This window comes from Eubalaena glacialis, chromosome 13 (genome assembly GCF_028564815.1).
Source record: "Eubalaena glacialis isolate mEubGla1 chromosome 13, mEubGla1.1.hap2.+ XY, whole genome shotgun sequence".
In the NCBI taxonomy this organism is placed as follows: domain Eukaryota; kingdom Metazoa; phylum Chordata; class Mammalia; order Artiodactyla; family Balaenidae; genus Eubalaena; species Eubalaena glacialis.
The window spans coordinates 88,393,304-88,407,293 of NC_083728.1; the positions used below are offsets into that span (position 1 = coordinate 88,393,304).

The 13,990-nt window shown below is 39.6% G+C and overlaps 1 protein-coding gene across 1 annotated transcript; it reads right to left on the minus strand.

The window, feature by feature from the left end:
* Positions 1–6,658: 6,658 nt before the first annotated feature.
* Positions 6,659–13,088, minus strand: LOC133104252 (vomeronasal type-2 receptor 116-like). Its single transcript, XM_061209885.1, is given in 3 exon segments — positions 6,659–7,625; positions 12,310–12,431; positions 12,807–13,088. Coding segments are annotated over 3 exon segments (1,371 nt in total).
* Positions 13,089–13,990: the final 902 nt, after the last annotated feature.

A 13,990-nucleotide genomic window follows, 5' to 3' on the forward strand; every position in this document is an offset into this window, starting at 1 on the left:
GACCAGGGATCGAACCCGGGCCCCCTGCATTGGGAGCATGGAGTCTTATCCACTGGACCACAAGGGAAGTTTCCCCAAATCCATATTTTTCTTATTCTATCACCATCCTGCCTCTCCAACCCCTGCAAGAGATGGACACCTGTCCCAGAGAAGTCTATCCTTTCACTGCAGGCTTTGGCACACAGTGATTACTCCAAGGTGTGGCCACAGGGCTAAACTGTTGAACAGATTTCGTCCCTGGAGTTTTCTCAACTGGAGGTGGAGGAATATTAGATTTCAAGCCAAAAGTATGGCATCAGAGCTTCCAGCTGTATGGGTACCCTGCATCTAAAAATGCCTGAGAGAATGAGATCAAAACAGAGACCGAAGCCAAGATGAAAGATGGAAAAAGAAGGCATTGACATGATTCAAGTAACTGGCTCTAGCTGATTCTGAGATTAGTTCTACCCTAGTCATTGCTGTGATTCCACACCCTTCCCTTAAGATAGTATAAGTTTTGTTTTAATGTCATTGGCATTTGAAGAGTATTGATTAATACAAATTATTAACCCAATATAATATAGTATATTTGTTTATTTATTTGTTCTATCTCTAGGTCCCCCTGGGGGAAGGGACCATGCTTGCTTGTTTGTCACTGTACACAATACAGTGCTTGGAACTTAGCAGATGATCATCAAATATTGGTCAAATAAATTAATGCATTATATAAATGCCATAACTGCTTTAACTAGAGGGATATTATATTCTGGCAAGAATGAGAGCAACCAAGTAAATCATTAGACAGAAGTTTTGAAGAAAGTGATGATACACTGAATCTACTCAAAGAATAAACAACAAGATAAACTCAGTGAAATAAGACATTTTAGTATCTGAGTTGAGATAGAGAGCAAAGAATAGCTCAATAGATCCTTTAATGGAGAGGAAGAGCAGGGCATAAGACTGAGATGGGAGTAAATAAGGAGGCGATGTATAGATACACCACTTTCTTTTCTTACTTCTGTATCTGAAGTCTTTGGCCATGTTCTATGAATGTAGTCTGTGAAATTGGAGTATGACCAACAGCGAGGGTGGGAAGTACTAGTGGTAATCTCCTGCCTCCATTCCTTGACTTTTTCCCTATGATATGGCACAGGGGGAAACCTCCACAGGCTGCCGTGGGCAATAGAGACTATATCTTTCTCAGATTGTCTTCTCCAGAGGGTTGGATGGAAAGGGGCAAGAGTGATCTGGGTTCCAGGATGAAAAACAAGCCAGCGATTCTAGGAATTGTTTCTCTCCACGGCTAATTGGCCCTTGGAGAAGATATTCCCATGTTATCTTCAGAGCCACAGTCCTCAAAATATCTCAGTCCCCTGACCCCTACAAACAAACTTCAAGCAAAGCCCTCTGGGAATGCTTATCTCATGCACAATGCAAGTCTAATTAGCATCTTGAGTAATGGTTTCCAGAAGAGATTCAGGATGTGTCCTTTGGGTGGGAATCCCTGATGCCATATATTTAGTGTCCTCAGTTTGCCTCAGCTGACATAGGTCCTCTGGGTTGAGGGGTGTTTCATTTCTCACAGATGATGCTACTCTTCCTTCATGATTGGCTCCTGTCAGGCCAAGTCCTTCCTCATTCTAGCCCCTATGATTCCTGCTGAGGAAACATTCATGCAGTCAGGAAGGGGCTTATTCTAAAAACACCAGTGCTAGAGCCAAATTCTTATTTTATTAAAATGGGAAAGGAGGTGTAAAGCTAAGAAGAGAATGCCTTGAGTGATCCAATGGAGCATGAAATCCAAAACAGATTTTCTTTTGACTCTGGACTCATTGATGATTAAGCTGGTATTAAATGTAGCTTCTTAACTAGGTAACATTAATGCAAATTGTTATGACCCAGGCTCTCATTGCTATTTTTGGATGGAGAGGTGGCTCAGATATATGTTTGGAGGCAGAGAAATCGTATGCATGATTCAAAGGCTCAACTAATAGAGATTAAACAAGTTTACTTAATTTGTCCTAATGCGTGCTGATGGAGTTCAAAATCTGAACACATTTTGCAAGAGTATTTCAGAATTACACCTGCTATTGCTCCTGGTGATGCTCTGTCACAAAGAGAATTAGTGTAAACAATAAAGACTGTGTAGGACAATATCCTCTATGCTATTCCTCAGTCAATGGAGATTTTCAGGGTTATGAAGGGAGTCTGATGAGCATCTCATAAAAGACTTGTTTGGATGTTCAGTAGCTAATCTGTGAGTCAGTGTGGATCTATTCTGCCCTATTCCACTTCTGAACTTGTTTTTCCCACAAGTGTCTGCAGAGGAAACTCCAGGCAAGGTAATGATGGGGCTTGAAGTATTCAAGAAACCTTTATTTGAAGCTAGGGCATCCTCTGGCATTGTCAGCTTATTACTGGACCCCTCAAGTCAGAGGGTGATAATTGGTGATTCCATGAGGAAAGCAGCCTGAGAAGGCAGAGGAAAAGTCACTTGAGAGTCACAAATCAGAATGGGAAACTATTAGGAAAGTTGCCTGTGGGAGGAAGAGAGGCATGAATCAGATGATGGGAAAATGTATTATGCTATGGAGATTTCCAGAGAAAGATGGAAACTAATGAGGAAAGAGAGGGGGAAGTATATGGATACCTAAGTAAAGGGAAATCTGTGGATGTGCTGACGGGGCTGGAGTGAGTAGAAGAAGCGTGGGGGAATGCTGGGCTCTTAGTCCACAGGAAGCTGAGTTTGAAATAACACTGTGAGATGACAGCCCCAAAGATGCTCCTACGCTGCATAAAATGGAGAGTGATTACTGGTCAAACTATACTTGGAAGAATACATTCAGTTCTGAGTTCTTCACTCTAAAAAGTAAGTAATCTGGAATGCATGAAGATCCAGGGAGATGCTTAGAAGGAAGAACACGAAGAGGAATAGAGTGGATATTTGGGGCTCAATTTAGAGTATTTTTTAAAGTTCCTTCTGATCAGTGTTCATATGAGAATTAGGTAAAGGACCGATTGGGAAATTTGGCTGATTAAATGTTATCATCCTAGTTTTATCAGCCTGATTTGTAATTTTCAGGCTCTCAGGTCTTCCCAGTCAAACACATAGTTTTGGTGGGTTTGTTATGTGTCAGCTTGGCACCCATGCACATTTCTTTAAACTAGATCTCCAAATAAAGACAGTATCACTTTATCCTTCCACCTTACTGGATACAACTACCCCATGTACAACCAAAAACATGTAACCCTCTCCCAAGAAAAATATATAAAACACACCAACGCTTTTCCCATAAAAAAGGTGAAATTAATTTTACTCCTATCTGATTCATACTTCCCCTTTTATATCCTGTGACTTGAATACTGAGATATGAAGTTAACTATATTAATATATCTTATGTTAGACAAGGGGATGACTGAGTGGGAAAAAACAGAAATATTTGGTAAATATATCTATATACAAAATATTCATATATAAATAAGAAATGCCTATAACTATTTCAAGTTTTGATTCTCCAGCTGCTCACATGGTCATGGCTGGAGCTCCTAACTACTTTCTTTCGCTACCCATTCCATATTCCCTTTGTCCGCAGTTGGTCATGGTTACTTGTTGGGTTGGGGAGTGACGCTAACCTTCATTCCTGAAGGATCTGAAGGATCTGGGCCATTAGTAGTCCTGTTTGAATTGGGTTGTTGTAATTTTCCACTGACTTCCTTTTTCTTTTTGGCTGTGTTGGGTCTTTTTTTTTTTTTTTTTTTGGCTGCGTTGGTTGCTGCACGCTGGCTTTCTCTAGTTGCTGCGAGCAGGACTCCTCTTTGGTGGGGTGTGCGGGCTTCTCACTGTGGTGACCTCTCCTGCTGCGGAGCATGGGCTCCAGCCGCATGGGTCTCAGCAGTTGTGGCACGCGGGCTCTAGAGCGCAAGCTCAGTAGTTGTGGCGCACAGGCTTAGTTGCTCTGTGGCATGTGGGATCTTCCCGGACCAGGGCTGGAACTCACGTCCCCTGTGTTGGCAGGTGGATTCTTAACCACTGCGCCACCAGGGAAGCCCTCCGCTGACTTTCATCACAGAACATTTGAGTACAAGATGCACCCTAGAAAGTCTCCTGAATTCCAGACATGTTCCCCCTCATTCCCATGGAGTAGTAGCAATTCAATTTCCCCTTGCTAGTCAGGATCAATCACAGCAATTAGTGTAGTAACTTCCTTTGCTTGTTGCTTCAGTGATACGAGGAGTCCAAAGTGGCAAGGTGGCAGTCTCAACTCTCAGTAAATGAAATCGTGTTGCCTGATGAAGGAATTCCTTTCTTTGTAATGAAGACCTCTAAACTAGCAGAGTCTAAATGTGTGAGAGCAAAACTTTGGTTTATAACGTCTGGTTATAAATGTTATAGTGGGAGGCTCACTCCCATTTCCACCTCTTGATTCCTGATCCCATGAACTGTTATGATAGGAGAAACAACACCATAAACTGATATAGAAATTTAGAGCATATACCACTTCCTGGAGGACATTGTCCCAGCAATGTGAGGTGTTGCCAACTAGCTGTTGCTGTAACTGAGTCTTCAGAAGTCTGTTCCACTGTTCTGTCAAGACAGTTGTTTCAGGACACTGGAGAATATGGTAAGACCAGTGGATTCCTTCAGCATGGGCCCATCCCCGCACTTCATTTGCCATGAAGTGAGCTCCTTAGTCAGAAGTAATGCTTCATGGAGTACCATTATGGTGCATAGAGCATTGTGTGTGTCCATAGGTGGTAGTTTTGGCAGCAGCTCTGTGGGGAAGGGAGGCAAATCCTTACCCAGAGTGTCAACTCCAGTAAGAACAAAGTAATGTCCCTTCAATAATGGAAGCTATCCAGTATGATCAGTCTACCACCAAATGTCTGTCCGATATCCCTATGGGATGATGTCATATCAGGGACTCAATGTTGGTCTCTGTTTTGGGCAGATTGGGCACTCAGTGGTGGCTGTACCTAGATTGGCCGTGGTGAGTACAAGTCCATGTTGTTGAGCCCATGTAGAGCCCACCATATACACAACATCACCTTCTTTAGATGAAGACTGGCCTTTGGTGTGGTTGGTGGTGGTTCATTTCGCTTGCCCCACGATCTCTTCTGTTCCACACTGTTGTACAGTATCCACTTTTCATCACCTCTCACAATTTGTTTTAAAGACGGAACGTTTTCATTACGTTTCAGTAGAGAATCACATGCAGAAATACGGTCAAGAAGGTTTTTTTTGCCTAACTTATGTGGAACCCGAACACCAAAGCGATTAACATAACCAAGCTGGTGCAAATGATTTTCAGCGCTTGATTTGGATATTTTGAGCTTCGATTTGATCGCTACCATCTTCAACTGGTCTACCCGACCGTGGAGCATCGTCCAGCGAGAAATCTCCAGCACAAAACTTTGCGAACCACTTTTGACACGTTTGATCAGTCACAGCACCTTCTCCATACACTGCGCAAATCTTTTTTGTGTGTGTGTTTCAGTTGCGTTTTTTACCTTTCTTGAAATAATAAAGCATAATATGCTGAAAATGTTGCTTTTTTTCTTCCATCTTCAATATTAAAATGGCCACACCAAAATTCACCAATTTTGATAAGTCTTTTTTTAAATGTACACTGATATGACAGCTGTCACATACAATCTAACAAAATTGTTTTGAATGAAGTTAAAGACAACTAAGTGCTACTAGAGCCATCTTACAGAAAAACCGAATGAACCTTTTGGCCTACCCAATAATAGCCAAGATATGGAAACAACCTAAGTGTCTATCTATGGATGAATAGATAAAGAAAATGTGGTATATATATACGATGGAATATTATCAGCCATGAAAAATAAGGAATTCTTGTCATTTGTGACAACATGGATGGACAACGAGGGCATTATGCTAGGTGAAATAAGTCAGACAGAGAAAGACAAATACTCTACGCTATCACTTGTGTGTGGAACCAAAAAAACCCCTCAACTTTTAGGTACAGAGAACAGTGCTACGATTAAGCATTGTATTAAAGAATCTTGCCAATACACTAGGAAAGAAATAAGCTATCTTGAGCAGAAAGAAACCTTACGGTATTTTTCATACCTTAGAAGACCAAAAGAATCCATTTACAATTAACAGGAGCAAACAAGTAAGCTCAAGAAATGTACAAGAAACAATACATTACTTAACAACCCAAATAACCAGTCAGAAACTATAATAAAACATTAATAAATAAACTGAAAATGCTAAGATAAATAGAGATAATGCACATTCCTGAGTGGGAAACTTTTAATTGCAAAGAGGTCAGTCCTTCTTCAAATTAATCTTTGAATTCAGAATGATTCCAATCCAAATCTCTTACTGTGTATTATGGAATTTGCCAAGACCATTCAAAAAGTCAAAGAGAAAATTGTAAGAATAAACAGAAAATAACAGAAAAACAGCAATAACGAAGAACAGGTATTATCAACTGTCAGAACATACCATGAAATCCAGAAAGTTAAAACAGCATGGTATTAATTCAGAGAAAGAATCAATGAAAGAATAGTGAGTGCAGAACACAGATTTATATATAGGAATTTAGTTTATAATAACCAGGGCATTGCAAATCAAGGAGGAAATGATGTTAGAACATTTAGGTACTCATGGCAGGGTGTGAGGAGTGAACTCTTCAAAGTATTGCTTAATTTAAAGCTTTCTAAATATTTTATGAAATCCATGAAGTAAAGCCTTAAATATTAATTTTTCCCCAGAGTTTGTTTTACCCCTTAATCTTGGCAGGGTATTCCTATCTTGCTTAAGGAGAATATTATAGCACCTGGAGGCAAAGATGCATCCTAGTAACCCAGCACTGGAAGCCAAGATGGAAAAGATCTCCACAGCCACCATGACCTTCCCCTTGGTGCTATTATACACAAGGAGGAAGGTGATCTAGACACCGCAGAACACCAACATGCTGAATGTCAGGAACTTGGCTTCATTGAAAGTGTCAGGCAGGCTTCTGGCCAGGAAGGCCAAGGTGAAGCTCGAGAGGCCCAAGGAGCCCAAGTATCCTAAGGAAAGTTAGAACATAACAACGGAGCCCTTATTGCACACAATGATTAGGAGGGTAGGCTCTGAATGTGTATCCATGTCAGCGGAAGGGGGAGAGGTTCCCAACCATACAGCACAGAGGGTCACTTGAATCAATGAGCAGATGGGAATGATCAAATTGAGTGCCCCTGAAAACAACCACTGCCTCATCTTTCTCCCTGGGGTTGTGACCTTGAAAGCCAGGACTACAGTGATGGTTTTAACCAAAATGGTGGAAATAGCCACAGTGAACACGATTCCAAATGTCATCTGTTGGAGGATGCAGGTGGCAGTGTTGGGATGGCCAATGAAGAGGAAAGAGCAGGGGAAGCACAGGATGAGGGAGATGAGCAGGGTGCAGCTGAGAGCCCGGTTATTAGCTTTGACTATGGAGGTGTCCCTATACTTCACAAAGACGCCAAGAACTACAGCTGTGAGGACAGACAGACAAAGGGCAGTGCAGGCAAGGACCATCCTCAGAGGATCTTCATAGGACAAGAAGGTCACAGCCTTTGAGAGACAATGATCTCGATCACTATTTGGATACTGATGGTCTGGACACTTCATACATTGCTTCACATCCAGCAAGAAAAGCAAGGTGCCATTACCTTGGGTTCAGTGATTCTCTTGAGCTCCCCAAATATTTACATGTGGTCAAATTTCTATAATTTGACACCAAATAAAGGAACATTACAGAGTGAAGAATTCTGAATTAATGCTGTCTAGTTTTTCTTAGTATATCAAGGACCAAGGAACCTAACATCACCTCTTTTGTTTATCTTACATATGCAAAGGAACATGTTCTTTCATAGAAACAAAAATTACACCCAAATATTTCACTTAGATATGGGCAGAGTAGGACATATCCTGGATTCATTCACTCAAAAGCAAGCGTTTATTGATAACCTGCAGTGACCTAGAGAATATCCCAACTGTTGCACATATAGAGAGGACCAAGGCATAAACGCTCACTTAAGAAGCTACAAATTTACATTATTTCTGTTATCCACATCATTGCAAACCTATGTCCTGTTCATTATCACTTTCACTATGTTGTTCCAATTTGAATAACTTGTATGTTAACAGAATAACTCCCTAATGAGTCTCCCTGTCTTCTGTCTTGAATCCCTCTCATCTCTCATCCATTCAATCACAGGTATTATTGTTTCTATTATTTAAATCCTTTCATACTACTTCTTGATTCAAATGCCACAATTATTCTCATGTTCTTCTAGATCAGTGATTCTCCGACATTAGCATGCATTAGAATCATATGGGGGGCTTGTTAAAGCAGTTTGCTGGTCCCCGACCAGAGTTTCTGATTGGGAAACTCAGAATTTACATTTCTAACACGTTCTCCAGTGATGCTGATGCTGTTGGTATACGTACTACACTTTGTGAATCACTGTTCTAGATTGAGTCCAAACTCCCAACGACGCAAAAAGCTCTGTTATTATCTACATTCTACCTACTTCTCCTGCAGCACCTTTTTTTTTTTTGAGGCCGTGGAGTAGGGAGGCTAAAGAAACCAATTCTAATGTGTACCTGTGATACTCCAGGCAATTTGCTTCATATAATATCTCCCCTTCAATTTTCACAGAATCTCGGGAGGTAGGTAGATAGAAGCAACCACTTTGCAGGAGAAAACTGTTGAGGCTTAAAGAGCTGAAGTAACTCACCCGAGATCTTGGAGGTAGGTCTAGCAGGGCTAGATGTAGACTCGTGACCAGGGGGCTGAATTAGGGTGAGCCAAATAAGACACCCACCGGGGCAAAATTCAAACAGGATTCTGTTTCAGGTGCCAACCCTGCCCCTGCAAGACCCCGAGTGCCTCATTAATGTTTGTACCTCCTCTACCTCACTTAACTTACCATAGTCTGGGCCCTAATCACGTTTGTCTGATTCCAAAGCCTGTGATCTTTCCCTTATACACATTTTGCTAGTTTTCATGTTCATTACAACCTTTTCTCTTAAAAAGCTATCATTCTCTTAGAATTACAAGGTTTAGAGAAATGTCTGTATTTTGATATTTATCTCAATATGAATTTCTCAAGATTTAATTTCATAAATTTATCATCGAAAAGAAAACCATAGGCCAATCTCATTTATAGAATGCTAATAAATTTTAAATAAAGCCTTAGAAAAGATAAATCAAGTACATTAAATAAATAGCACATCACAGCCAACCGGGGCTAAAATTTTTAAATGTTTTCTAACAAAAGAACTTGAAAGAACATTAGAGTCAGGCAGACCTGAGTTCACAATAGTCCAAATATTGGCAAGAATTTTATACTGAATTATAATAAACAAAAGCAAACCATAAAATTTATGAAGTTTTCCTCTTTAAAAAAATTATGGTACCATTAAATTGAGTGAAAATTACCTGTTTCCTGAAGGTTTAATGGAATCTTCAGCTCAACTGATCAGGACCTGGTGCCCTGTTGGGTGAGCAGCCCTTTGAGATCCTTCATTACTATCAAAACCTTGAAAGAAATCTACCTTCAGTTCTCAGAATGCTCCTTTGTCCTCATACCTGTGTGTCTCACACTTGCGTTCTCTTCTTCCTGGGGCATCATTTCCTCCCTTCTCCACGTAACTAACTATAAACACCTGTCTCTAGATTGAGCTTGAATCATCTCACCTGAGTAGCATCCCTTGCCTGTGTCAGGATTATTGACTCCATATTTCCCCAACAAATAATTTTAGAATACTTTTGTATCAGACTTGTGCACTTGCAGTTCATTACTAAATATTTTAAATGCGTACCTACATTTTGGAATATTTTTCTGCCATAGAGTTAATACGGTTATTATTTGTCCATAGAAAAGCTACTGCACTTTTGTGTACTTATTTAGAGACTGGACTTACCTAATTGTGGCAAAATGATCGTTTTTGTCTTGTTTTTAAACAAGAGTGCTTTAACGACGGTGAAGAAAGAGTAGTTTTTAATAACCTTCAATATCTTAAATGGGGTTTTCACCCTAATCACTCTCATATATAATTATTTTCTTGGAATTGATTTTTCTTACAAATGAAATTTGGAATGATTTTGCCTGCTTTCAAAATGAGGGTTCTGGCATTGTTATTTAAAATTTCTTTAAGCCTACTAATTATTTCTGAGTAGATTAGGATGTTTCCAAATTCCAAATTTGTATTCTGTAAAATAAAGAGATGTTATATAGACAGGAAAGGGGATCTATTACATAGAAAAGAGGAAGGTCATCGAGTAAAGCAGATAGAAATAAGACGAGTTAATTAGTGAATTCAGGAGAAATTATACTTTACAGCCTGATTTGTGGATACAGGGAGAGAAAACTGGCAGAACTTTGCAGTGTTCGGTGTACTTTTGATTCCAAATGTGTGCGAAGCCCAGAACATAGTAAAAATCGGATCAGGCAAAGCAAAGGGCTCTTTTTCAGGGCACAGGATCCACTGCAAGCTGCTCTGGAAATGACCCCCCAACTGATGACAATGAGCTTCTAATGAGAAAAACGTGCAAATAAAGCCAACACTAATTCGAAGTAAGCTAGTCAGCAGCCAAGTTTGCAAAGGGTTCATGCTGAAGAAGAGGTTGAGTTTCCCTAAAAGGATTCATTTGAGCTTGTGTGCTCCTGAGAGCTCCTGGGTACACACCTGACCTAACAGTCAATTACCCGAGAAGTAAGTCATATCCATGGCATTTTCTATTTTACACTGTCATCACTGCTTGTAAGCAAACTTCAAGAGGCATGGAGTAGGGGCATGAGGAATTCTGCTCTTGAGGTATTCTACATGAATTTGCCAGAACTAAGCAAGCTAGACCACCTACTGCTTTTATAACTTCCCATGCTTTCACCATTGGCCCGAGGGTGAGCCCAGTCAGGGGGTGTAAAGAAGTCAAGGTTGGTTCTTTCATTTAATCAAGATATATACCTCTCCAAAAGTTTGCATTTCGATGATATAATTACCATGTAGTTCTTCTTAAGGTTATCCCGAGATATATTGTACATTGCTACTATCCGAACGGAATATTTTATCATTTCATCTACTTGATTATTTTTATAAAAAAGAAAAATCATGTATTTTTATATATGTATCTTGAATCAGGAGATTTTACATGGAAGTTTTAGCAATTATACTGTTGCAGTTGATTCTTTGGAGTAGTTTTGGTACAAAAGGATGTACTTTAATCTCTTGTATTTTCCTTTTCTATAAATATGACCCCTTTTGTTCCATGCATTGTTGTGATGCTCAGAACTTCAATGTTAAATAACAGGAAGGAAAGTGACCAATTTATGTTGTCCACAAATTTAATTGGTGGGGGGATGTTTTCCTTCTCTCATCATTTAATTAGCTTGTCTGTTGGCAAATCCAAAATACTAACTATGGTGTCAAAAGTCTCCAGTACAAGACTGTTGTCACTTCCCACACGGGGTCCCACCATCCGACCCTATACTTGCTGTTTTTCAGCCACATTAGACTTTTTTTTTTCAGGTCCCTGAAGAGTGGGAAAAATGTGCCACTTATTTCTGACAAGGAATTCTTCCTCCCTTTATGCAGCTGATACAATCTTTTTCAACTTTCAGAAGTCAATAATAAAATCTGCACGCTTTGTGAAAAATTCTCTGACCTCCCAAAGTAATGTTAGATCCTCCCCCACATCTTTGTATAGTGGGCATGGTCCGTGTGGTCAGCTCTCATGTTCATCTTCTCTCCTTGCCTCTGAACTAGCAGAGCACAGGCATGATTGAACAACGAGGGGTACCGGAATTTATCCTCAGCACATTGTACAATACAGGCTCACAGCAGCAATACAGGATGTTTTTTCATTTGTGAAATCACACAAATTATTTCTGAACACTTATTTGTGTTATGAATGGTGCTAGGCACGTGAGAAAGGAAGCAGAATAAGATACAACCTTCAGTGTGATCACGGTTTGGTTGAGAGTAACACATACAATAAAACCAAGATACTCATAATACTGTGTATTAAGTTTCCTGGTAGAAACAAACATAAGTCCTTCTGGGATGGACCTTAAAAATATTTTCTTGAGAAGATCATGCTAAGGGTCAAAAAGATGAGTAGGAATAAACCAAAGAGAAGAGTATCTTTTCATAGGGATATTAATTCATATCCCTTTCATAGGGATTGTTAACTTTAATAGTGAAATTGCTGAGTAAATGAGGGAACTTGAAGATTTCAGTCGTATTCTAGATCCTTCGCTTTTGGGGGACAAATAAGAATGTAAATGAAAGGGTGGGAAGGAAATTCTTCCTGATCGGTGCCTGTGTGATTGGAAATCTCCTTGTCTGGGCAGTGCATGCAGTCAAAGCAGCAGGCAGCCTGTCCCCACTGGGGAGCTTTCCTCCATCCAGGGCCACCGCTTTTGCTGCACACAGAGCGAGGAGTCTCGAGAAATCAGAGGAAAGATTTGTTGAAACCTGCACATGTGATCTAGTCCTGTGTAACCAGAGTGTTTCAGGGACAACCAACAAGTTTTATTTTGAAAAAGGAGCCCATTCATTGACTGGATTGGATGCTCTTCTCTACTGCATGACACAAACTCTACCAAACGTTAGGAGCATATACTTGATTAGATGTATTTTTCCCAAATCCGTTAGGCACTAGGAAGGGAAAATTGCTCAAATTTGAAGGAAACTTAGAAAATTACTCAAGTTAGAAGGGGGGCGCTTGGCTTCTCGTGTTGACCTGGAGGAGGTCACCAAAGTGCTCATGACCCAGCTCTGTTCTAAATACCTGTGTCATAAATATCCAGCAACCAACCTCCTTAAATCTGATGGCCCAATCGATCAACTCTTCATAGATGGAAAAACCTTGTCCACGTGGAGCCTGTGGGACAAACTGTCCTACTTTCACCTGAAGCCCGAGTCCATCGGGAAAGTTCCAAAAGTTGAGAATATCATACTGTTTCTCAGAGATTCTTTGCTGATCCAAATATACCTGGTCCCTAGCACTGTTGTTAAAGTGGATGCTCTTCAGAAAGGAGTGGAGCTGGAAGAGATGTGGTTGGGTGGTAGAAAGAATTCTGATGAGGACACACAACATCTGTCAGCTGTATGACCTTGGAAAGACTCTTATCCCTTTTAAACTTCAAATTTAAAAAATTACTCACTTTTATTATAAAAATCAAATGAGGTAATTCCTACGAAAGCAACTTCATAAACTATAATGACAGTATATATATCTATGTAAATGCATATATTTAATATTATATGATATGTATATTAATTGCATATGCGATATGATATATATAGTACTATATATAGTATATACTATCAATAATATATATGTACTTAGATAAATTTTGTAAATTAACAACTGTACTGTCAAACCCAACATAGGTATTTTTAGTCAGTTACTTCCTTGATGAAGTGCTTGAGAACATGAGAACTGAAAAATATCTATTGACACAATTCAGAAAATATTGACCAGAGAGTCAAATTCAGCCTCATTTAGCTGTCATTATTAGTGTCTTGTAACTTCACTTTACTCATCAGCAAAATGGGGATAAAATACTGTCTAAAGTAATTATACAAGAAATCATATATATATATATATATGAATTACATAACACATATACACACACACACATATATATGCATAAGATAAAATTTTTAAATTTGCCAATATAGTGCCAGACCTGTCACAGGCATGTCAAGAACTCTTGTTCTAAAAATTTCACAATTTGTAGGGAAACACAAAAGACCCTGAATAGCCAAAGCAATCTTGAGAAAGAAAAACGGAGCTGGAGGAATCAGGCTCCCTGACTTCAGACTATACTACAAAGCTATAGTAATCAAAGCAGTATGGTACTGGCACAAAAACAGAAATATAGATCAATGGAACAGGATAGAAAGCCCAGAGATAAACCCATGCACATATGGTCACCTTATCTTTGATAAAAGAGGCAAGAATATACAATGGAGAAAAGACAGCCTCTTCAATAA